Raw genomic sequence first — 25,110 nt, 5'->3', positions numbered from 1 at the left:
TAAATACGTAATCAGTTATTATTAGAATCTCTTATTCAATATGAATTCTTTATAACGTTTTATTTCAGATTTCCTTGAGAGTAACGATTGATCTAAATAAATAAAAAAAATTAGGTTGTCAAAAATCTGTATCGATCATAGATATAGTAATTATTCTATGGTATCAATAGTACAAGCTGCGTTCATTTCTATCTATTAGAAATCATCTGTCTATACAAATAATAATTTCCGACGTTGTCATTTCATACATAATTTCATCATACATTTTTAACGAAATATTGAATGTACTGACGCATAAACATATTGCAAAATATTTTGCATTAACATTAACAAACTCTTTTAATGACATAATATACTTATTACCGTATTATTAAAAAAACAACTTGATAAAAATTAAAATCTGACAACATAGCAAACGTTAAATATAGATAATCCACAACCTCATAGATTTTTATTGGGATAATTTGTTTTCTAAATAATTATATTTATGTTTCAATCTCATGAATCACCCTTTTGTCTTATCTCTTATTAATTTTTCCACTCCCATATGTGTCAATAAGCAATCATGCGCATTTCACCACACGTATTTTTGCTTTGACGTTTTGTTTTGGTCAAATAGTAGACTCGTTTAAGTCAAGAAGAGTTGTGTATTGATTTGTTCTAAATTCGTACTAAAAAAAATTATATCGTCAAAATGACAATTTTGACGAAACCGTTTTCAGAAAAGAAAGGCGACAAAGCCGTAACTCCGTTGGTATTAAATGAACAAGCTACGCCCCCGGTGAGTAATTTATTTTAGTACTTTATCTAGAATGGCCGCTCACAATTTACGTTTTGTCATTATCAACAAAGTTTTTAATTCAATTTACGTCTTTAAACGTTATACATTATTTACTAAATTATAAATAGAACATAGTAGATATAGTTTATCGTTTTATCTCATATTTTTTTGTTAAAACTTGATTTGATTCTCAGCTGATATACAATTCTGAAAAGAAATTATCAGAATCGTGTTTTTTTTTACAAAATTCTGGTTTTGTTGGTTATATTAGTTACGCCTTTTTATTGACATTTAGATTAGAGATAAACATGACATTGAGATTGTGTATGATAATTTCAGTGTTGTGTTGGAATATACACTAGTTTGATTTTGATCTTCAATAATTTTGGATACAATTATATTTAAATTAAAGTTTATTACATTGAAATTATATAGAATCCATTGTATTTATTAGGTCAATAGCTAAATTTTATCTTATTTTAAACTGAAGCTATATAATTGCATGTATAAGATAAAACAAATTATCTAGTATATATTTTTAATTCTTTTACATAAAACGTTGGACTTTCTTATTAAATATACAAAAATAATTAACTTTTTCGTAAATTTAATGATATCTTATAAAGAAAATTGATAAAAAAAATGTAATTATATACAGGATACGTCAAAAAAAGTACGTGATTTTTATTTCAAATTACTTTAATCGAAAAATATAAAGTTCTACTACTCCTGATTGCCCTGTGTTGTTTCCAATTTGGCAATTTCTAGGATGCCACCTCTTTCTGTATTTCGGGCATTTTGCCAAGTTTTCTAACATCACTGATCGATGATAATATTTTCATTGTACGAAAAACAACCTTGAGACTATTCAAAATTTTATTCTTCGGTATCGTATATCTCGGGAACGGATTATATTACAGCTTCAGGGGGAAAATAATTGGAAAACACGTGGAAATTATCATCAGTACTTTAGATCCACCACTAGAGGGCGTATTGAAAATATAGAATAGTGAAATTTTTTGAAATTTACCCAATCACTTGCCACTTTATTCTGTATATGTTTTCGTTTCGCAAGTTTTCGAATAAGAGATGGGGGAGAGTGGGAACCTTGTTATGAAACATTTCCGGTTCGGCTTATTCGATTTCTATAAACTTTATGTTCAGAATTTATGTATTTTGTACTGCTGGACAACATATCTCTCAAATAACATCAAATTTATAAAAATCGGCCGAACAGGACCGGACTTGCAGGCATTTTTTCATAACAAGGTTCCCACTCACCCCCACCTCTTATTTAAAGAGATAGACTAAAACATATGAAAAGAAAAATGTATTGTTAATTTCATATTTTCAAATTCTTAAATTCTAAAAATAATTTCTTTGTAATTTGTTATCAAATTTCTATTTAAATTACTTTTATTCCAATAAAGTCAAGATTCAAGGTCATCATCAGCAGTAAAACTAAGCAATGGCAATTTACGATTATACAATTATTTTTTAACCAAAGAAAAAGTTAAATATAGTGATCGAATTTGATTACGGAAAAAAGAAGAAGAAAAATTCGGTTATGTATATTTCTATTATAGTCGGCTCCCGAAGATGTCGAATCCCAACAACGCAGGATGCCGCGCATCCTCATTTTTCCTACGGGTACAAGTCCGCATCGCGTCACTACAGCCACTACGTTATGTCTTCTTTTAACGGCCATATCAGTTGTCGGCGTTGGTATAGTTGGCGGAAAGATTTTATACGATCAGTATCTCCGAGCGGCACCGAAACAATACGAATTCGATGGTTCCCGATTCGAAGGATGGGCTCAGATACCTTTGTGAGTTGTTACCGTGTGGATTATTTTTCTTTGTTTTGAAATCGATTATTGAATCGATATAAAATTCAACACTTTATACTAAATATATTATTTTTTGTAATTGGAAAATAATCGATTAGAACAAATCGGAATGTACAATATAATGTACTTCAAAATATGACAGAAATCGATTCTTTTTGATTATAATTCATAGTAGAGGCAGTACCGGACTTGGCTCATTGTGTTACTTGATTCGTATTGTTTTATTTCGATTTTTAATAAAATATGGATGAATAAATGTTCCGATTTGCTCTAATTATATACATTTTGTACATAATATTTTATAATTATCTTTGTTGATACACAAATTTTTTTTTGGCATATTTTTTTCGGTATTACAGGAAAAACGCGTACGATGATACAGAAGTAGATGAAACTGACGATTTTCTAAATAAAATATTCCCAACAGAAAATTACCCTGATATGTGGTAGGTAAACGGGAACAACGTTTTTTTTTTGTTGTCATTTGTCGTTATCGCATAATTTGTTGTTTTTGCGGTGTAAAACTAACCGAACTTGGTAAATTCTTGGAATTGTATGAAAACGTTTAACGACAGCGCTGTTGCCACGTCGAAATCCGAAACGAATCTGACGAACAACGAGTCTCGTATATGTGGCTCGAATTTAATCGAAGTAAAATCGATTTTTATTCAATACATTTGTCGCAAAGATACCGGGGTTAAATGAAAAGTTTTCGATCAATATGGAATATATTTTCCACGCACCGTTTTCAGCAGATTTAGCTCTTAGCGACTTTTTCTTGTTTCCCAACTTTGAAGTTCTGATTTAGGAGCGATATTTTGATCGGACGTGTATGTTATTAATAAACAAAAATATATAGAATAAATAAAAAGAGATTATGTTGAAAAATAATTATAGCATATAAATTTTTATCGAAGTATTTAAGTTTGTAGAAAATTTGGCAACGCTGTTCTATTCGGGTTCGATGCTTCTATGTTTTCGGTAAACGTTTTTATGTCCGTTCTCGGAATTTACTGTCTGCATTGTCGCTGATAAAAAACTTTTAGTTTTGCTCTCTAAAATTACGAAATAGCTTCAAGCAAATGGATTTGTGTCAATGTAAAAGTGTTTTTTTGTCCTATTAAATTCAATCGGTACTCTATTTAATAATTTTTTGGGTCTAAATTATAATTTTCGAATTAAAAAATCACGATTTAAAATATCTAAACGTGCCACGCCTATCCAAATGATTCACGAGGTATGGCGGTGTTGCCGGTCGTATCTCGTATAATTGAATGTTGTTAAATATAAACTGTATGCCGAATTATACAATGGTGAGCAAAAATAATCGACTCAAGCGCTTAATTAGTGAAATATATCTGGCGAAACGAAAAGAAATCTTGGAATTTTCAATTAGTGCCGTTTTGGGATCAAATTTCGCGGCTGGTTGAGAATTTCTAACTCTGACAAGTCGTAAACGGGTTGCTAGGTGAACTGGGGGGCCGTTTTGACTCATAGTTAGTCTTCTTTCTGATTGTTTCTCGCGTTTATCCGAGTTTTTTTCGGACTAAAGTTTTTTGTTGCGTACATTTTTAGGTAAATTCTTGTTTTGAGTCGATTTTTTTGCTCGAGGAATTGGATTTTTTTTATTTTTAGTAATACATTAAACACGATACACGTTATTGACACAATTTCGCATTAATACATTCCAAAACACGAATTATTTAATAAAAAATGCCGTGATAGATTCAGGATGTTGATAATAACATTCGAAATCAGTAGATACATTTTTTTTGAACAAAACTTGGCAACGTTGCAACTTATTCTCTCACTAATAAGTTGAAGGTCAATATTTGGCGGGAATTACGTAGTTCGGTTAAATTATTAAAACATCTGTCGATATAAAGCTGTGTTGCCGAGTTTAATACTATTTCTGATATTATTAGAAATAATTTCAATACAAATCCTGAATCTGTCGCTTGTCTCGATTGTGTTTACGTGAAAACACACATTTTTTCTGCGGGATTTTCATAAATTAATTTCGTTGTTATATAGAGTCTTTCTCCATGTTTTTTTTTCTGTTTCGTTGGTGTCGTATAGGAGCGACGAAGACGAAGAGTTCCAAAAGAAAATCGTCAAGGATTATTTCCAAGAGAATTTCGAAATAAACGACGACGAAAAATACGAAAAAATCGACGTGCCTGATTTCAGAGACGGTCGCAGCGGTCGTTTCATCCACGATTTCAATACTAATACCACGGGTATTATCGATATAACGGGTCACAGGTGTTTCGTTATGCCTTTGAATAGAGACAACGTTTTGCCGCCGAAATCGCTCTTCGATTTGATACACAAAATGTGGGAGGGGTGAGTATGTTTGGACGTCGTAAAATTGATGAAAAAAAAAAACTGAAATTCGCCTTATTTTTTATTTAAAATTGAAAAAATTCCAATTTTTGTTCATTTTAGTTGAGCAAATCGTAAAATATTCGGTTTCTCCCTCGTATACATTTTTTTGCGGTATATTTTAACTTTTTTATCGTATAACCCTCGTATATACACCCATTTCGTTCAAATTAGTTGTTAAAATCATGAAATTTTCGTCATCACTCTCGTCTACAATATTTTTCGATCTATTTTGACTTTTTTTTGTAAAACCCTCGTAGAGACACCTTCTTTAATTCGGATAAATTGATTGAATCGTAAAATATTCGGTTTCTCCCTCGTATACATTTTTTTAGCGGTATATTTTAACTTTTTTATCGTATGACCCTCGTAAATACACTTTTCCGGTGCATACTAGTTGGTTGAATCGTAAAATATTTGATTTCTCCCCTGTATACATATTTTTTCGGTCTGGATTAACTTTTTATCGTGTTACCCTCGTAAATAGAACTCAAATTACTTATTTGAATCGTAGAATCATCGATATCACCCTCGTATACGCATTATTTTCTACCTAGTTCAACTTTTTATCGTCTAAACCTCGTAAATGCACTTTTCTTTGCTCTAAGTAGTTGAATAAATATTAAAATGTTCGTTATTGCCCTCGTATACACAATTCGATCAGTTTTTACAACCTTTTATCGCATAACCCTCATAAATACACCTTTTTGAGTTAATATTAGGTAGTTAAATCGATATCACCCTCGTATATACATATGATTGATTAGTTCTTATTAACTTTCAGTATCGTCCTCGTATATTTGATTCCTGTACATATAAATACATTTTTCGTTGTTCGGTTTGAAATTTGATATTTGTTTGTTTATTTTTTACTAAAAATGAAAGTTTTTGTTTCGTTTTTCACTTTTTCTAATTTCCTTTGTTCGATACAATTACAAATATTAATATATGACCTTTACTTTGCAAACAAAAAATAATGTTTACATATTCAAACAGATACGTGACTTTTATGTCATTTGAAATAAAAATAAAATTACAGACGAGTCTAAATTAACAAAAAAAAATAATAATTGTTAAACACATACGTGCATAATTGCATTAAAATCAAAAGTTCCATGCGAAACAGACATCTTGTGATTTGCAAGTTGACAGCTCGCTTTGATCCACGAATCTTTCATAGACAAAATGATGTAACGATCGGTTGCGACGACCATAGATCTTATACAGAACGTATCCATTGATCAAAACGATATTTTAATAATAAATGTAACAAATTCCCCTATCGATTTTGTGGTACTTTATCAATGAAAATTATAAATATGAATATTGAAATGTGTGAATTATTATTCACCAGATATTACAAAGTCAACACAGACATCGTCAGAAGAAACATGAAAGTCGTACTTCCCCCCATTAAAGATACGAAAAGCATTGGAGGGTACATATCGAGTGAATGCGATGGTTTACCAATCTATAGATTAGAAAATTACGTCGGAGGTGGTAAGTATTTCAATTGGAATGACAAACGACTTGTTTTCAATGATATTGTAATAACCGACCACCCTGTATGATGTTTAATGTATATTTTCTCTCATCGAGTGCAATTCTTATATTGTTGAACGCGCGTTTGATGCCTTATCTCTTAGAGTCTAATTCTCATATGTTGTTAAACGTACTTTCTAATTCTCTGTGATCGAGTACAATTCTTATAATATATTGTTGAACGCGCTTTTAGTGCTAAACTTGTCATGTCAATACTGTCATTATTGTAGACTTCGAGTTTAAGTTATTTATTTTCTAGTTTTTGTACTTTTCGTCATTCTGTTGTTATTTTCTGAAATTTTTCGAGTTTCACTGGTAACTATACTTATTTGTGGTAAGTACCTCGTTTAGAATATATCATAAGTGTTGAATTTTTCACATGTAAATACAAGTTTGTCTTAAATTTACGCCCCGATGCAAGTAGTCATTATATAAATATATTATTTCTTCATTAACTTAACTACTAGACGTTTTTTTATGTTTGTTTTTTGATAAATCGTGTTGTTTTTAAGTTTTTTTTTAATTATTAATGTCTATTAATAATTGAGAAAGACTTGAATGACGATTTACTTGTACTGTTGTGAAATGTAGTGGATTGTTTTTTATTTATGTAATAGCTTCCCGAGAAGAATTCTGTTGTGTGAAATCGCATTTTTTTGTTTTAGTTGTTAAGAGATCGGCGGATGAAGAGAAAGAAGCCGTTTTCTCTCAATTCGCTGGTCAAGGTCTTTTCCAAATTGATATTGCAAATTGGAACGAAGTGCGTGCTTATGAAGAGAATTTGAATAAGCATTAGACACATTTACATATATAAATATATAGATTATTTGAATATCTTATATTGAATATTATATATATATATAAAAAATTGGAATATCTAGTTGAAAATTTCACTTTTGCATTTCGCTTTTCATCATTTTAAAATATATTCTTTTATAGCGTAGACGTCCTTGTATGTGTTGAAAAAAGTACTCGTGTCATAGTTTTGGTGCTTATTTTGGAAATTTTTTTCTTATAATTGTTGTAAAGTAGGGCGGTAAATTGAAACACTTTTTCTCAGTGTAAAATAATCGCACCATATTTGTTAATCATAAATAAAATACCAGTTGGATAAATCGATAATTTTTGTTGTGTATTTTTTAAATAAATTTGAAAAACCGTATGTTTTATTTATTTGCACAAATTAGAATAGAAAAATACGAAGAACAGTTTTTTTTTGGGAAAATTTTCGATTTTCAGATATGAAGTCTAGAGAATAAAGTTTGAGCTCTAAAGGTGATACTTAGTCAAAAGCTCTCCCTATATACAAAAAGTTTCCAGAAAACTTTATATTGCAGGCAATTTTCTACTTTTCATATTTATCTATGGTCCTCAATTTTTTTGTTTGGTCTCTTTTATACCAATTTTATACTGGAAACTAATGAAATTTGGTTCAAACACTAGAAAGTTGCTTTTTCTGAGTGTAGAATACTAAATTAATTTCTGAAACTGTCTTTTACTCACATAAATTTATAGAAAGCTGTTTATTGAATCCATTTTATACGAAAATTATGAAAACAAGAGAAAAGAACTGCTTAGAAAATTTCTCAATTCCTTATTTGGTCTTTTTCTTCTTCAATTCCGTATTGAAAACTAAAAAAATGGTCCAAAACACTGGAAGATTGCGTTTTCTTAGTGTAGGATACAATCTCCCAAAAACTATTTTTAGTATAATCGAAGTGGTTCGACTACTGAAGTATCCATTTAATACAAAAAAGAAGCAAGAATTGCTCAGATAGTCTCATTTTGGACTGAAAATCGAAAAAAATTTGACTAAAAATCTAGATTACTTCTTTCTAGGTGTAGAGAGTAAAAGTATCTTCTAAAGAACGTTGTATCCATATTAATGTAATGAAACGTTTCTTGGTATGAAGCGGTTGAGTTCCTTGCGTATCAATTTACTATCAAAATTATTGAGAAAAAAAAATTTAATTACACAAACACTAAAAGTTTGCTTTTTCTTAGTGTAAGATATTTTATTATCTTCTTCTTTCCCCATTAAACAATATCTGTAATCCTGGTCTCGTCAAAGTGGCTATTCCCCCATAATTATAAACAAACTACTTCTATTTACTTTCACATTCCATCCTCAATAATAAAAAAAACAATTGAAAGGTTGTTTTATGTAAAGCAATAGTTGTGGATTGTAATAAATTCATTATAAAAACTATATACATTCCATATTATATAAATAGAATTACATTCGCACCAGTATCTAATTGTACCACATTACGTCGTTAAAAAAGAAGATATGTTTCTACGACTGCAACATTAAAAAAGAAGAAGAAACTCAATATAGTTTAACTCCCGGTTGTTTTAGTTTGTTGTTATTATATCAAATTATATATACAAGAGCTAATCAGTGAATTTACTATAAAGCGAAATCGTTTTGTTTGTAACAAAAGAGGTGAATTCAATTTTGTAATCTCCTTGAAACATCCAAAAGTAAGTAAAAACATAAACATTGTTTAGTGTTTTTAAAGTCTTTAAAAATACGCAATATATTTGTTTGATGTTGAAAATTATACGGTATTTACTTGGAAATTACATATTGAATCTAATAGAGAGCTCAAATATAACCTTACACTTAGACCATACTCTATTTTGTAATGGAAAATGGTAGTACAAAGAAAAAGGCACATTTGCCAGTATCTCGTATAAATACCATCATGAAAAGCTCGTCTGATGTCGATACAGTAGATAAAGAATCTTCGTTATTAATGTGTAAAGCGACAGAATTATTTATAAGAACTCTAGCATTAGAAGGTTATAATAATGCGAATCGAGCTAAAAAACTTGATTACAAACACCTCGCAGAAGTTGTCCACGTCGATGAAAAATATAATTTTCTAAGAGATATCATGCCGAAAAAAATAACAGTTTTAGAGTACAAGAATATAATGGCTAGAAAAGAAGCAATAGAAAATGATGTAAAAAAAGAGGAAGCAACTTCTAGTGATTCGTCAGATGACGAGGAAGACTCCAGCTCGGGAAGCGACGATAGTAGTGCTAGTGCTTGAATTTTTTTAATTATTGTAAATAAAATAATTTTTCTTTAATAAGTGCAGTTTAATTTAATAAAAAAAACATCAATTTACTCGCAGTTTCTTATTTGTAACACAAATAGATTTTATTTTGAGATATACAAGCACGTAAAATTAAAAACATAACCTCACAATACGAAACTTTTATTAGATTTGTTTATTCTTGTGGTAATTCATTTAAATTCTTCAAAATATGTCAGAACAATATGAAAATCAAACAGTGAGTTTCGTATATTTCTTCCAAACGAAAAAAATTTTGATTAACTAAGAAAAAAATTGACATTGCAGTAACCAGGACCGGATTTACAAGGCACTAAAAAAATGAATTTTTTAATATCAACATAAGCAAGAATAACATTGAATCATTAATAGTAACTTTCATTTGTCTACTAATGTTTGTCTATGAATGAATTTAAGTATAGCGAGTTATAAAATATAACCTAAAATAATTATTAAAACAAAACGTACGCTTAGAGTGACATTCTCGACACACAGATAATTTTTTTCTCTACTCTTCATTTTTATAGCTCAAGTTCTTCTTTTTTATACAGACACCAAAGTTATTTCTACAAAGAATACGACGTTCTACCTAAACAAAACTGTCAGACACTCTTATGACGTCATACAATATTACCTCACTAATAAAATATAAACAATCAAATTAATAATAAATAATACGGTTCATTTCATGTGAATCTCACTTTATAAAACGAATAACATGTGATTATAAGTACTAAAATGGAAGATTTTATTTGTGACGTCACAATAATTGTGAGGGGTTAATGAAAGTAGGCCGTCCTTGTATAATAATACTTGAACGTCATGAAAGTAGATTGGTAAGTTGACAGGACAATATATAAAAGAAGCAGAAATATAATTACGACTAATTATAAACAAGGGAGGGTTGAAATTATGTTAAAAAAAATATTAACGATCATAAAATTTGTATTTGGAAATTTTTTAAAGCCGATACTGTTCAGAATCCCTTTAAGTGTGAAAAATAATATGACTGAAAGTGAGAGGGTTGTATGAAATTTCAATACGCCTACCCTGCGCAAAATCCAGAAGATGCGCAGTCGTCTACTACTACATCTACTGCAGAAAACTGGGTTATGATTTGTTGGTTACACTGCCCTTGAAGTTTATTCTATTATTTATTTCTCGCTTGCGGCGTTCGCTATTTCGTTTATTAATTGTTTAATAGTAAATGTTTATATATTTTTTCGTGGTTATTTTTATCGTAAAATTTTGATGTGTTGAAGTTTTTATAAAGTGTTATATTAAAATAGTGTTTAGCTTCATACACCATTCCCGCTTATGGTATTAGGTTAATTATGATGGTTTTTTAGCATTCGATAACTTCTACATCCGTTCTCGGTAAGTACTTATGATATGAATTATATTATAAAGCATGTCGATGGAAAATTTTCGACAAAAAAATCTCGTTATAAATTAAAATATTGTTTTTATTAACAAATTCATTTGTTTTTGTACATTAGATAACGTATTAAGTTTGAATTCTAATCAAAAATTATCGATAAGCGATTTGATTTATTATTTACGTTATACGGGGGGCGAATGAAAACTTAGCTACCGAAAATAACGATTAGTGATGATATACAATTAAATATTCGATAATACAGAGTTGGCATAAGCCAGGCGACGTTCTCCAAAAATCCGGTAACGTTTATAAGTTTGGCAACGCTGTTCGAAAAATATTAAAACCAGGCATGTTCTTGTTTCGGACAGTTGCGTCTGGGTTATAACACGTGTTCGTCGCGTGGACGCTTTTTCAGAACGAAATATTGAAGAACGGGCTCTGTTACCGACGCGCCGCGTTCTGTCTTATGTCAGTATTTATTATTTATGATTACATCGAATTTACGTTTCTGTTTCAGTAAAGTATTTCTTCTTGAGGTGTTAGTAACAGCCCCGTATGGCAACTAAGCCTCAAATTTTGAAAAATTGGCAAGGACCAATAGTCACTTCACATATGAAACGTCGTATATCCATGATACACCTTGCGTCGTTACGCAGACAGTTTTGTAGAGATTTAGAAGAATGGCCGACCAGAATTCGTACGATACAAAAAAAGTGCCAAATCACAAAAAATTGGAAAAAATACATCGGCCGTCAATAGATGGCGTTAGTATAGATGATGACGATGTTGAAAAATTAAATAATGCAGTACCGATATTTTCGCCGACGAAAGCTAAGCCGGATCTGGTGCTCAACGAAAAGAATGTTATCAAAAAACAGAAAGTCAAAAATAACAATGTGTACGCTAATCCAATAAGCGCTGATAATATGGTTACAGAAAAATTATTGAATTGTAAAAAGGTATGTGTTTAGAATAATTTCGAATATTCATTTTGTTAAATAAAATATTAATATTACGGAAAATAGAACCTCAATCAATTTGTAGATATATTTAATCAAATATTTATTGTACGGCACTGGTTATAATAGCATATTAGATAATAGGCGGCTTTGATTTATAATATTGACAGTGACATTAGTGGTTGAAACAGAAAACTACTTTAGGATTAATACGAACTTTTTCTATACGACGAAAGATGGCGTTAGGGTATAACGAAACAGTAGATTAGCGGTTTCGATTCCTATATTGCCAATGACATTAGTGGGTAAAACAGAATACTACTTTAGGATTATTACGAATTTTCTCTATTCGACAAAAGATGGCGATAGGGTATAACGAATTTCGATTTAAAGTTTATTTCAACTTTATTATAATAAATGAGTTGAAAATTTGATGGAAATTGTATAAAAATGACAGTTTCTCATCGATCGTTTAGTTTAAAGGGTTGATTTTTTAGTCAAATATAAAAATTAATATTTTTGTTGTCGATACTTTTACAATTTTGTAAACACAGCTATACAGGGTGTCCTGCATAAGAACTGTTGCATTCCCGATGAATTATAGGGCCAAAAATTTGGTTAAAAATTAATTTTTTTAACTTAATGATACAAAATTTAGTACACTATGATTTTGTTGAGGGAATCAAATAATGAGAAGTAGAAGGCGATTGAACCGTTCTTGGGGCATGATTAGAAGTGACCTAACCTTAAAATTTCACATTCATAACATTGTCGAAACCATATTTTTGTTCATTAGACTTTTACTTGAAAACGAAAAATTATAAGAGTGGAAAAAATTACGATATGTACTTTTTTGTTTCGCCTCGTACACAACTCATTTCAAAATTTATTATCTTACTTCTTATTTCCCCTCGTACTCAATTTATTTCATTATGTTTTTCAAAATTTAATATGTACATTTTTGTTTCCCCTCGTATACAAGTTATTCCATGATTTTTTTCAAAATTTATTACCTTCCATTTTGTTTCCCCTCGGATACAATTTATTCCACGATTTTTTCCAAAATTTATTACCTTCCATTTTGTTTTCCCTCGTATACAATTTATTCCATGATTTTTTGCAAAATTTATCACCTACCTTTTTGTTTCGCCTCGTATACAATTTATTCCATGATTTTTTCAAAATTTATTACCTTCCTTTTTGTTTCCCCTCGTACTCAATTTATTTCTTGTTTTTTTTCAAAATTTATTACCTACCTTTTTGTTTCGCCTCGTATACAATTTATTCCATGATTTTTTCCAAAATTTATCACCTACCTTTTTGTTTCCCCTCGTACTCAATTTATTTCATGATTTTAATTAAATTTATCACCTACCTTTTTGTTTCGCCTCGTGTACAATTTATTCCAAGAATTTTTTAAAAATTTATTACCTTCCTTTTTGTTTCCCCTCGTACTCAATTTATTTCATGTTTTTTTTCAAAATTTATTACCTACCTTTTTGTTTCGCCTCGTATACAATTTATTCCATGATTTTTTCCAAAATTTATCACCTACCTTTTTGTTTCCCCTCGTACTCAATTTATTTCATGATTTTAATTAAATTTATCACCTACCTTTTTGTTTCGCATCGTATACAATTTATTCCAAGAATTTTTTCAAAATTTATTACCTTCCTTTTTGTTTCCTCTCGTACCCAATTTATTTCATGATTTTTGTCAAAATTTATTACCTTCCTTTTTGTTTCGCCTCGTACATTCTTTATTTCAGTTATACGTGAAAATTTCGTTTTTAGGAAGAAGATGAAAAGCCGGTACTGCACGTGCAATTCAACGGCGATAACCGCCACCAAAATCCCCCCGTAAAAAAATCATCGAGCGTAAATTCTGATATTTCTTCGTCTTCCAGCGATTCTTCGGAAGATCTATCAGAAACCAGACCCCCCGATGGGGGTTGGGGTTGGGTTATAGTATTAGCATCCTTCGTCGTAAATTTAATAGCGGACGGTATAACTTTCAGTTTCGGTGTCATATTTGTTGAATTTCTAAATTACTTCGGCGAAGATCGTGGTACGACGGCCTGGGTCGGAGGTTTGTTCATGGCCATGCCGCTGTTATCAGGACCGGTCGCTTCTTTTCTCACCGACCGATACGGTTGTCGAAAAGTCACCGTCTTCGGCGCCCTGATGGCATCGATAGGTTTCGTCATAAGTTCCATGGCGAATTCGATGGTTGTGCTCTGTATTACTTTCGGTGTAATATCCGGTTTCGGTTTAAGTTTGTGTTACGTCGCTTCGGTTGTAATTGTCGCTTATTATTTCGATAAAAAACGTTCTTTCGCCACCGGTTTAGCCGTATGCGGTAGCGGTATCGGAACTTTCATTTTCGCTCCTCTAATACAGTTTTTACTCGACGAATACGGTTGGAGGGGAACTACTCTAATACTCGCCGGGTTGTTTTTGAATTTGATTGTTTGCGGCGCTTTGATGAGAGATTTGCCTTGGACGTCGAAAAAACAAAAGCGATTGGCTCACGAAAGGAGAAAAAATCGATACTTGAAACGTAAACAGAAAGAAGAAGATTCTTTTCCAATTAGTAATAGTTCAAACACTGCTAGTATGTTGCAGACGATAACAGAAGAAAAAGAACAAAATCACGATTTATCTGATAAAAGATTGAGTAGCTCTTTAGTACATCTTCCTACTTATATCAAAAACGGCGAAAAAGTACCTTTGGAAGTAAGTATTATATTTATAATTATTGTTTAAAGTTGAAAATTTGTTAAAATAATTGAGAAATACTAGGATCGCAACGTGGCAACGTTGTAATCGCCATAATTAAATGGGCGGTAACTGAATTTTGTGTACATGTGAGGTTAAAACATTACTGAAAGTTCATTTTACGCATTTTAGTTAATTAAGTCAAAAATAACCATACAGAAAATGGAAAATTTTTATTTTTTTTATTTTTTATGCTTATAATTTTGAAACGAATTGAGCTATCAAAAAATCGCGATGATGTAATTGGTAGTTATTCAGAAGATGCTCAAAATGATATATCGAACGTTACAATCAGGTAATTAAGTCATGAGAGAATAAAGAAATAACGAAAAAATCTCGGTTTTTAAGAAAAAATTCTCAATTCCTTCGTTTTTTGAGATAAAGAACGTAAATTCTGAATAAAAGTGAAGTAAAAACATAATTGAAAAAAATGAGAAATAAAAGGATGGCAACGTGGCAACATTGTGAACGCCATAATTAAATGGGCGGTAACTGAATTTTGTGTTAGGTTTATTTACGTAAATGTGAGGTTAAGACATTATTGAAAGTTTATTTTAAGCAATTTTGTTAATCAATTTAAAAATAATGAAAAGGAAATGGAAAATTGATGGAAATAAACACCTTTTACTTCTACTAGTACCTAATAAATCATATAAAATAGGCTTTTAATGTGTCGAGATGAAAAGTAATATGGATTTAATTGTTTTTTTCATCTTTTTATGCTCATATTTTTGAAAATATCACAGATAACGAAAAAATGCGTCAAGATAATTTGTAGAAGATAAAAAGTGGTACAAAACGATATATCAAACGTATTAATCAGGTGATTGATTCCTGAGAAAATAATAAAAAACGAAAAACTTCGGTCATTTTTCAAAAACAAATCATAATTCTTACAATATTTGAGCTAGAAATATAAAATTTCGTTAAAAAGTGACGATTATCATCCTCTTCATTTATGTAGAAAGTAAGTTATGTTGTAACATTAGTTCTCTCGATTCAAAGTATACAAAGTTTTTTTCTTCTAGCAACGTTATCGTTAGTCTAATTATAATTTCAAAAAACGTTTAGAAAAGTCGACATCCTTTACTACAAGACGTATATTTCAGTTTTTTTTTATTAGAAACATACTATAAGCAAAAACTACGAATCCAAAACAATTCTGTTGAATTATTTCATTCGTTAAAATTCTATTGGTATTCAAATATCACATAATCCAACGGAATATTTTCGACGTTGCCAGATTTATTATCTGTTGTATATTCTTAACATAAAATATTTTAGTGTTATTGAAATTTTTGTCGTTTAGTACGGCAAAACGTAATTAATTTTAATCAAATTGGAATTTATTTACGTTATAAAAGATCGTAATAATAATACGAAATGTCTTTATTGTGTGATTATAATTATCTAATATATCTACATAAAATTGACTACACCGCGCTCAGACGTCGTCCATCGATATTCTGTCAGTTGCAACGTTGCCGTACTGCTTTAGTATTCCTTAAAATTAATACTAACATAATAAAAACGACTTTAAGGTGATATAATTCACGAATCGGTTTTAAAAATAGTATAAGCGTATAAAAAAAACTAATTTTTCAGGTATTAGAACTACTAGCGCGCAATAAAGCTATAAATAACGTATTAATTACTAACTATCCGAATATTTTGGTATCGTCGCGAAGTTTTAGCGATTCCGGAAAGGTGCACGAAGGTGTTTTATCATCAAAACACGCAGCTACTCATTCCCAATTATCTCCTATCACTAACATCGATTGTTTTAACGAAGAACCAAACTCGTGGTTACCGAAAAAAGATGAAGTTTATCCCGTTCCGAATAATCCTCAAAAAAAAATACCGACGGCTTATTTGAGAGATCTCAGGATACACAGGTTGTCCGTTACGTATAGAGGCGCCATGCTCAATATAAAAAGGTAATTTTTCCGCCATCTTGTATTCACCACGCCATCTCGTATAAGCATTAGCGTACTAAAAGCGGTTCCCGTGCGTTAATTTATATTTATAATACGAGATGGCGTGACGATATCGTATACGGAATATTTTTGTTCGACAGATATCGTCTTCGAGCTAGTTCTTGTCCGGATATTTACCGGAATTCCATGACGACTATTGCCGAAGAAAAAGCGGAGTGGTACGCGGGAATTTGGGATCTGTGGGATCTTCTCGTCGACATGTTCGATTTTTCCTATTTCGCCGATGCGAAATTTTGCATTTTCGCCGTATCGAATTTTTTGCTTTACACCTGGTACGACGTCCCGTACGTATACCTCACCGATAATGCGAGAAAACACGGATATTCGGAAAAAGACGCCTCGTTGTTGATATCTATCATCGGTATTATAAATATGTTCGGGGAAGTAAGTCGTTGTTATTTTCGTTCGACCCCGTATACGAATAATTTTTTATTTTATAGATAATTCTCGGTTGGGCAGGCGATAGACGTTGGGCGAACGCGAGCATCATCTACGCCGCGTGTATGGTCCTTTGCGGTGGAGTCATAGCTCTTGTACCAATCATCGTTAATTATCCATGTCTTTTAATCGTTTCCGGAGCGTTTGGGTTTTTCATCGCGGCCAATTATTCCTTAACGTGCATCATATTAGTGGAATTAATTACTTTAGATAGATTTACTAACGCTTATGGTTTGCTGTTATTGGTACAAGGCGTCGCAAATTTGGTCGGACCTCCTATAGCTGGTAAGTATCACAAATTTCAAAAAATATATTTTTTGTACCCCCCTCAAATTTATACGCCGCCACTGTGCTTTTTATTTAATCCCAACAAATTGAATTGTTTTATTATTATAGGTTATAATAGTTTTTTTGTATCAATTTCAAATAAAAACAATTCAAATAATACAAAAAAATATACTGAAAAAGTTTCGTAAATTCGTATTTTTTTTTTATTATTACTACATAACTGTCAAATGTCTTACTTACATTTTATAAAATCCGAAGAAACGATTATTGTTTTTATCATTACACTATAACAGAATACAATCGAAAACTAACGTATTATAATTGATTTTTACACAATTCATTTCTATCAATAATTAGTGTAATAAATAATAATTAGAATTTATATATATTCACTGCCTAACCTCACTTTTCTTTGATCTTCCAACCATTTACAATACTTGGAAATATTCGATTGTCTTAACGTCTATAACCTTGAAAACATCTGCGCATGATTAAACTTACGCTGGGTTAACACAAGTGTAATAGTCCAGTCAAATTCGACTGTGTTGGTTGAAATTTATTATTAAATGATAATTTTTCAATACGTAAAATAAATGAATAAAAAATTGGAATATATTGCTTTGGAATTTATTTCTTAAAAATAAATATCGTCCAAATGTGAACAGTTGCGCTCATAGCATTTAATCAAGTCGAAAAATTTGACGAATTTCGCTTTTGATAATTAGTACAGAGAGATAGAGAGTGGCATAACTATATTCTTCTTCTTTTTATCTATTCCAATAGTACAATTCCACTTAACTTACATTCCGCTTCAACATCAATTAATACAAGTTCTAATGTCATTTTTACCGGACTAATCGCGTGAGTCAACTATTCACGAATACAATCAGTATTACAGTGGCGGAGCATAGGGGTAATTTAAATTAAAATTAGTACAGGGAAAATTCAATATATTTCGATATTGTTGATAATTTTTGTTTAAGAAACGTCAATTTATGAGAGATTTTTGTATTATTTATGAAAAATTCGATTTTTATAGGAAGAATCTACGATATAACGGGAACGTACGACATGTCATTCTATTTAGCAGGATTCTTCATTGCCGTTTCAGGTCTACTTTTGGTTGTTATACCCGTAACGAATAAATACAAATCGTATATATGTAAAGACGAGGAATCGTTAAACCCCCCTGTAAATTGTGATGATCCAAATAAACCCAAAAAATAGGATTTTATCCTAACAATTAAAGTTACAAAAATAGTTAAAATTTAATTAAGGACCTCAAGTGAACTTAAATATGACGTATTTTTACGCCACAAAAATATAATCAGTTTAATTCACCTATAACTTATTCCGTGAACCTCGTAGCAAACTATTTTTTTACGTATATTTACATACGAACCTCGTATATATTCGGAGTTTTCTTCTTTTTTATTATCAACCAGACTTTAAAAGCATAAGTTATAGAATAGGAATACGTATATTATTGTATTTATTAAACCAATTCAAATCTCTCGTTTACACTTCTTATATATTCATTATTTATTTTGCTACCCTCGTATTTATTTACGTCTTACATTATCAAGTATTTTTCTTATTTTTTATTTAGGATCAGATTTTATACGTATATATTAGAAAGAAATATATTTTATAGTGTAAATCGGACTTCGTTATTTACATTAAATCCATTCGTCTTCTTTTTTATTGAAGTTTAGACTTTCTACGCATAAGTTACAGATTATGGAAACGTTTATTATTGTATCGTGTAATTTCGACTTCATTGTTTTCTATGGCGTTATTATTGACACCTTCAGTACAAAAATGGTGGTTGACGAGTAAATAATAATTATTTTTCACGGTTTGTGTTATAATAAGTGAAAGGTTATTAGTTTTGTGGTGTAAATATACTATATATAAATAAAAAAAGTTTAAATACTAGACTTAATCAATTAAAAAAAACGTTACTAGATTTCTCGATAACAAACCTTACGTGCCAACGCTTATTTTAGAATCCCAATAATATAGATCGTATTTTGGAAGTATTATCGTTTTTTTTTTTTTGTAAAAAAAGTGATATAGATTTAACGATAGTTGTGTGATATTTCTCTTAGGATATGTTCGAAGTATGTAAGTTTTGATGTTACATTTAATTTGGTTTATTAACCTCACATTTTAGCATCTTTTTCAATATTAATTCAATAGAATAGTAAAGTTCTCAATAGGTAAATAACGAGCAGTAATATACGAGGTGCCACATAAACATGGTACAAAGTATATGTACACCATAAACACGAAACACTTTTTTTTTTTTGAAAATATATTTTGTAATATAAACAGAGACGTAGCTTAGAACCATAGAACTAAATTAAATAAAAACAGCAATAATAGATTTAGTAATCACGGAGACAAAAACTAGTGACGTTCAAGTCTCAAGGTTATTATAGGCAGGTCCGTATTCAGGATAAGTTAATAATTTTTCAACAATTAAATTTTCAATTTATTGTGATATTATTTTGAAATAGAGATGTTTTGATCGTGTTTTATACAGTGCTGAATTAAATTTGTGATTAAATAACTTCTCGGACTATACTATTATATAAACGTAATATTTTTCCTGTGAATGTGAATTGCTTTAAGGAAAATATGTACCTACACTGATGAGGCGCAACGACGTCCAAATCGGTACGCTAATTTTAATCTGAAAAAATAAATATGGGTGTTTAGGTGTATAGTCCGAGAAATATTAGTATTTATAAAAATTCGTCTTGTAAAAATTTCTCGGTTCTATCAATAAATATGATAAATAAGTTTATTTGGTTTTTTTCTTATCCGAAATTACCTTTTCAGGTAAGTATAAGTAATTTTCATGTATCATAGCCGAAAATTTTTTTTTAAAATTATCCATTTTCGATACGTAATATTACAGGGAAAATATAAAAGCTGTTTAGCCTGCGAACGCAGTCATCCTTGAAGATAATAGGTCAAACATCGCGATAAGATTTAATGGTAATATTTATTTATAGTGGTGAATGTGGTGTAATTAGACAAAGTCTAGTCGAAATGAAGCATTAAATATTGATTAGTCGTTGTGTGACACCGAAGTGAAAATGTTGGATTTTTTGATAAATCTTTCGTTATTTTCGGTAATCGTATTTTCGTTACCTTTAGTTTGCTTCACGTTTTTGGGTACGTGTCCATTTACATTTAAATCAAAACGCGATTTTACAAAAAAATTTTTTATAGTTTTAAAAATCTATAGGGCGCTTTGGTGGAATTTGTTAACAAGGTTACATCCCGATGTCGAATTCGTCAAGTACGACACTGTCAGATCCCTTTTGGACACGCATAGAAACCAGGGAATAATAAGCGTATTACTCACTGTTAAAGGCCCAGTCCAAACCGAAAAAGTTCGAAGGCATATACAGGTAGTAAAAAAATTTCTATAATTAAATGTTTGGCAACACCGCAATCCACATATATGCTTCTGGGGACAAATAAGTTTGGCAATAACGTCATATATGCCGAAAATAAATCTACGTCTGGCAACACCCCCACCTGTCTCTAATTATGAGAAAAATTGAGTTTGACAACATCGCAATATATTTTAGGGAAAAAAACACACGTTCGGCAACACTGTAATCTTTATATGAATCTATTTAAAATTCCCAATTTTCTCGTTTATTGAAAAAAAATACGTTTGGCAACACCGCTATTCGTTTGTACTATTTCACTATTAAGTTAAATTGGCACCACCGCAATTTTGTGTCATATTCAAAAACTAGATATGACAACGCCGCAATCTCTACGAGCAACCTCGTAAAATTATCCTATTTCTTAAAATTTGGAGAAAATTAAGTTTGGCAACATCGCATAATGTGTTACTTATTGCAGAGAAAATCTCATTTGGCAACATCGCATTATGTGTTACGTATTGCGGAGGAAATCACATTTGGCAATACCGCAGTATATTTTAGAAAAAAAAAAACACGTTCGGCAACACTGTAATCTCTATATGAATCTATTTAAAATTCCCAATTTTCTCGTTTATTGGAAAAAAATACGTTTGGCAACACCGCTATTCGCTTGTACTATTTCTCTATTAAGTTAAATTGGCAACACCGCAATTTTGTGTCATATTTAAAAACTAGATATGACAACGCCGCAATCTCTACGAGCAACCTCGTAAAATTATGCCATTTGTTTAAAATTTGGAGAAAATTAAGTTTGGCAACATCGCATAATGTGTTAGGTATTGCGGAGAAAATCTCATTTGGCAACATCGCATTGTGTGTTACATATTGCGGAGGAAATCACATTTGGCAACACCGCAGTATATTTTAGATATGTTAAAAAGTTATCTTAGGCAACATGTATATATTTTTCTATGACGAAAACGTAAGTCTGACAACACCGCTAGCTCTATTTAATTAGTAATGAAATTTCATTAGATCTGAGGTAAATATTTTCGACAACACCGCAATTTATATTGGATATGACATCAAAATTTAAGTTTAGTTCGGCAACAGCGTAATTTGCACGTGATTTCGTATTATATTATCGATTTCCCTAGATTTGTGAAAAAAAAACTATCTTACAACACCGCAATTGACAATTGCTTAATGATATTTTTTATTTCCTCAATTGAAATCTTAATTTAGCAAGGTAAAAAAAATTACATTTGGCAACATCGCAATTTACGTATGACTTATTATGATTACCCAGTTTCTCAGATTTCCCCTACGTACGGCAACGCCGTAATATATTCAAGTTTACCAACGTTTAAAATTAAAATTATACTAGAAAAGTATTTTTGTAGGAAGTAATTCGTCGAAAGGACAAATTTGGTAATTTGGCATTTTTGCGGTTACGCCACTGCTTAATTACCAAATGCGGTGCATACGCTTGGCAAAGTAGAAAATTCGATTTAGATCAACATTTGACAGTTGCGCCATTCACGTACAAAGGAAGAGCTGTTACAGGTTACAACATTCAGGTAATTTAAAAATTACACTAAACTCAATTTAAAACTTTCTTTATTAACAGGAATACGTTAGTGAAATTGTATCCAAATACCTACCAGGAAATATTCCTCCATGGCAAATTACGATCATCCCTTCCGCAGAAGATCAACATTATATTCTATTCAAACTTCATCATCTTCTGCTTTCGGAGGGGTTAAATATCGGTGATCTTTTACCATTAATACCACCGACTAAACCATCTATAGGGTAAGTACTATTTTGTTCAAATTATTACACTATTTGACATACCACTGTTAATTATATAACTCTATCAGTTCTAATCAGATATATCATCCATCAGTTGATTACAGATCGAAATAATCATAGTTCTGTTTTCGTAAAAAAATTTGAAACTAAACCTACGAATTATTTTAACTTCGTTCCTCAATGTGTAAATTTATTGGTATTTTCAATTAATTATTTGAAATCAATATAAAACAAAATAATCCATCATCAGCTGATCGCGTTTACTATAATATAATTATATATCTGTGACTCGGTCACTCCGAACAACATCGAACTCTATCGGTATACCCGATCGCGGTTCTTATATAACAGAACTACACTATTTCTTTAGACAGTTATTTAGAGGTGGGATATCGCGTTTAAAAAAAACGTATTTTTATGATTAACAATTATCATTGACATAAAGTAAAAATAGTCTCGCGAAATCGAATTAGAGTATTATAAATATAAATATAGTAATGAGATTCTTATGTTTTTTTATATTAAAAAATTGTGTTCATTTTGAGAAAGAAATTTAGTGTAGTACGATTTAATAAATTAAAAATCACACCTCTAACATGTGACGAAAATAACTATACCAATTTGATTATTACGAATTTTATTGAATTGACAGTATTATTATATCTATGGTTAAATGATGATATCTACTTTATCGACAATTAGCGCGGTAAAATTCGAAATCGAATTATCGTTTAAATAACGTTTTCAGGTCCGACGTATCGAAAAGTCCTTTAGTAACGGTTTTAAAAAAACCGGAAGCTATACTAATATTAAGAGATCGATTAACTGAAGAAATATCTAATCGTTGGAACGAATTCGTAGCTAATAACGACCCCTTAGAACGACCGGAATTACTAAAACACACCCTTTCCTTTTCCCAATTCATTTCGTTTTGTTTACTCAGTTTCGTATCGGTAATAAGGGATTGTAAAAAGGGTTTTAGAGTGATAAATAATGATATTTATACGAGGTTCGGATATATAGTTAAATCAATTTTTAAAGAAACCGAAAAAAGGGAAGTTAATTTAAAAACGTTTTTTTCATCCCTATTAAAATCTTCCAACCCCAATAATATAATATCGAATATAATATTTTTTATTTGTTATATACCCGTTAATATAACGATTTTTATATACAGGGAAAGTCAAGTTTTTCTCTGTTGTTTAACTATGGGTCATTGCCCTTATCCCGATAGTATCGTGGGGTTTCTATACGCATTTGTACCCTTATTATTCACCTCTTTAAGCGAGTTCACTTATATGGGATCGATATTATTCAAGGCCCCCAAAACTATAATACAAGATATACTTTTGCAAGACGAATCTTTTCAAACTTTCACGTTGTGCGGCAGAAAATCCGTCGCGTGGTCGGAGCCCGTGAAACGGGATTTAATTAAAGGCGTGGCTAGACGGGCCGGGACGTCCGAAACGGAAGTGATGCTATCGGCGGTATCTTCGTGTTTATCGGATTATTTTTCGAAAAGCGATCATTACATACCTAACGATATACCGGTGACTATAAGAAATATATCTTCGAATTACATATTCGCTACGGGGCCTAATATTAGATCGGAAAACGCCGTCAGTGGGATTTTATGTATGAATCTCGCCATTCCCGATCCCGATGACGGTACTAACGAGATCGAAACCCTGTTGGATATCAAGAAAAAGTTCAAGGCCTCGTTGGAAACGCAAGGATTGTCGCATCTATTGACGATACTGCAAACTAAATTTAGATTTTTAACCCAACTTTTACCGCCGACGGTATTAAGCGTTTATCTGAAATATTTATCGAGGAAATACGCAGTCAGCGTTGCCGAGATTACTAGTAATTACCCAAATGTTACCCAGAAAACGATTTGGGGTCAAGAAGTGTCGAGCGTTATTTATTGGAGGCCTACGCAAGCAAATATGTGTAAGTATTAATAATATACCATAAAATATTAACACCCCGTATATAATCTGAACATTTAACGCAATACGTTTTGTTCGTAAAGACTTTTAATTCACCCTGTATAGTGTAAGGTTGACTAAAAGTTGAAAATTGATAATAAAAAATTAAAAAAATTATTATATTTTGACGTTTTTAGGTATTTCTCTTTGTTTAAATGAATATTCTGATCAAGTAAAATTAGCAGTGATGTGCGATAGTCAATTAGTTCCGTACCACACGTATTTAGTTAAAAGTTTTGCTGCGAATATTAAAAATTTAAAAAGAGCTTTCAAAGAAGGAATCGGAATACATCATTAAGAAAATTAAAAATCATATATTTTTATTACAAATAAAATACTTAATCTAATCTATTTTTCGTTATTTATTCCTATTATTTTAATAACAGTTACAATAAAGTTGTAAACCCTGAC

At 30.8% G+C, this 25,110-nt stretch overlaps 4 protein-coding genes across 5 annotated transcripts; all 4 read left to right on the top strand.

The window, feature by feature from the left end:
- Window positions 1-496: 496 nt before the first annotated feature.
- Window positions 497-7,719, top strand: LOC130896426 (integral membrane protein 2B). Of its 2 annotated transcripts, XM_057804493.1 has the most exons (6): window positions 497-781; window positions 2,368-2,609; window positions 2,990-3,076; window positions 4,710-4,976; window positions 6,370-6,515; window positions 7,223-7,719. In XM_057804493.1, exons 1-6 carry the CDS (start codon window positions 695-697, stop codon window positions 7,351-7,353), a joined length of 960 nt encoding a protein of 319 aa, XP_057660476.1. In that variant the 5' UTR covers window positions 497-694; the 3' UTR covers window positions 7,354-7,719. The 2 variants fall into 2 exon arrangements, with proteins under 2 accessions (XP_057660476.1, XP_057660477.1); XM_057804494.1 differs by lacking the exon at window positions 2,990-3,076.
- A 1,158-nt stretch (window positions 7,720-8,877) lies between these two features.
- Window positions 8,878-9,658, top strand: LOC130896345 (chromatin accessibility complex protein 1). Its single transcript, XM_057804355.1, has one exon. It carries the CDS (start codon window positions 9,206-9,208, stop codon window positions 9,614-9,616), a length of 411 nt encoding a protein of 136 aa, XP_057660338.1. The 5' UTR covers window positions 8,878-9,205; the 3' UTR covers window positions 9,617-9,658.
- Window positions 9,659-10,507: 849 nt separating this feature from the next.
- Window positions 10,508-20,288, top strand: LOC130896344 (monocarboxylate transporter 9-like). Its single transcript, XM_057804354.1, has 7 exons — window positions 10,508-11,017; window positions 11,539-11,980; window positions 13,774-14,715; window positions 16,363-16,694; window positions 16,835-17,138; window positions 17,195-17,477; window positions 18,520-20,288. Exons 2-7 carry the CDS (start codon window positions 11,702-11,704, stop codon window positions 18,705-18,707), a joined length of 2,328 nt encoding a protein of 775 aa, XP_057660337.1. The 5' UTR covers window positions 10,508-11,017; window positions 11,539-11,701; the 3' UTR covers window positions 18,708-20,288.
- Window positions 20,289-20,492: 204 nt separating this feature from the next.
- Window positions 20,493-25,046, top strand: LOC130896374 (uncharacterized). Its single transcript, XM_057804403.1, has 6 exons — window positions 20,493-20,666; window positions 20,724-20,905; window positions 22,297-22,473; window positions 22,524-22,708; window positions 23,457-24,661; window positions 24,837-25,046. Exons 1-6 carry the CDS (start codon window positions 20,588-20,590, stop codon window positions 24,995-24,997), a joined length of 1,989 nt encoding a protein of 662 aa, XP_057660386.1. The 5' UTR covers window positions 20,493-20,587; the 3' UTR covers window positions 24,998-25,046.
- Window positions 25,047-25,110: the final 64 nt, after the last annotated feature.

This window comes from Diorhabda carinulata, chromosome 7, assembly GCF_026250575.1.
Source record: "Diorhabda carinulata isolate Delta chromosome 7, icDioCari1.1, whole genome shotgun sequence".
NCBI lineage: Eukaryota > Metazoa > Arthropoda > Insecta > Coleoptera > Chrysomelidae > Diorhabda > Diorhabda carinulata.
Note: the sequence above shows the minus strand (reverse complement) of the source record. Positions and strands in the feature narration are given on the sequence as shown.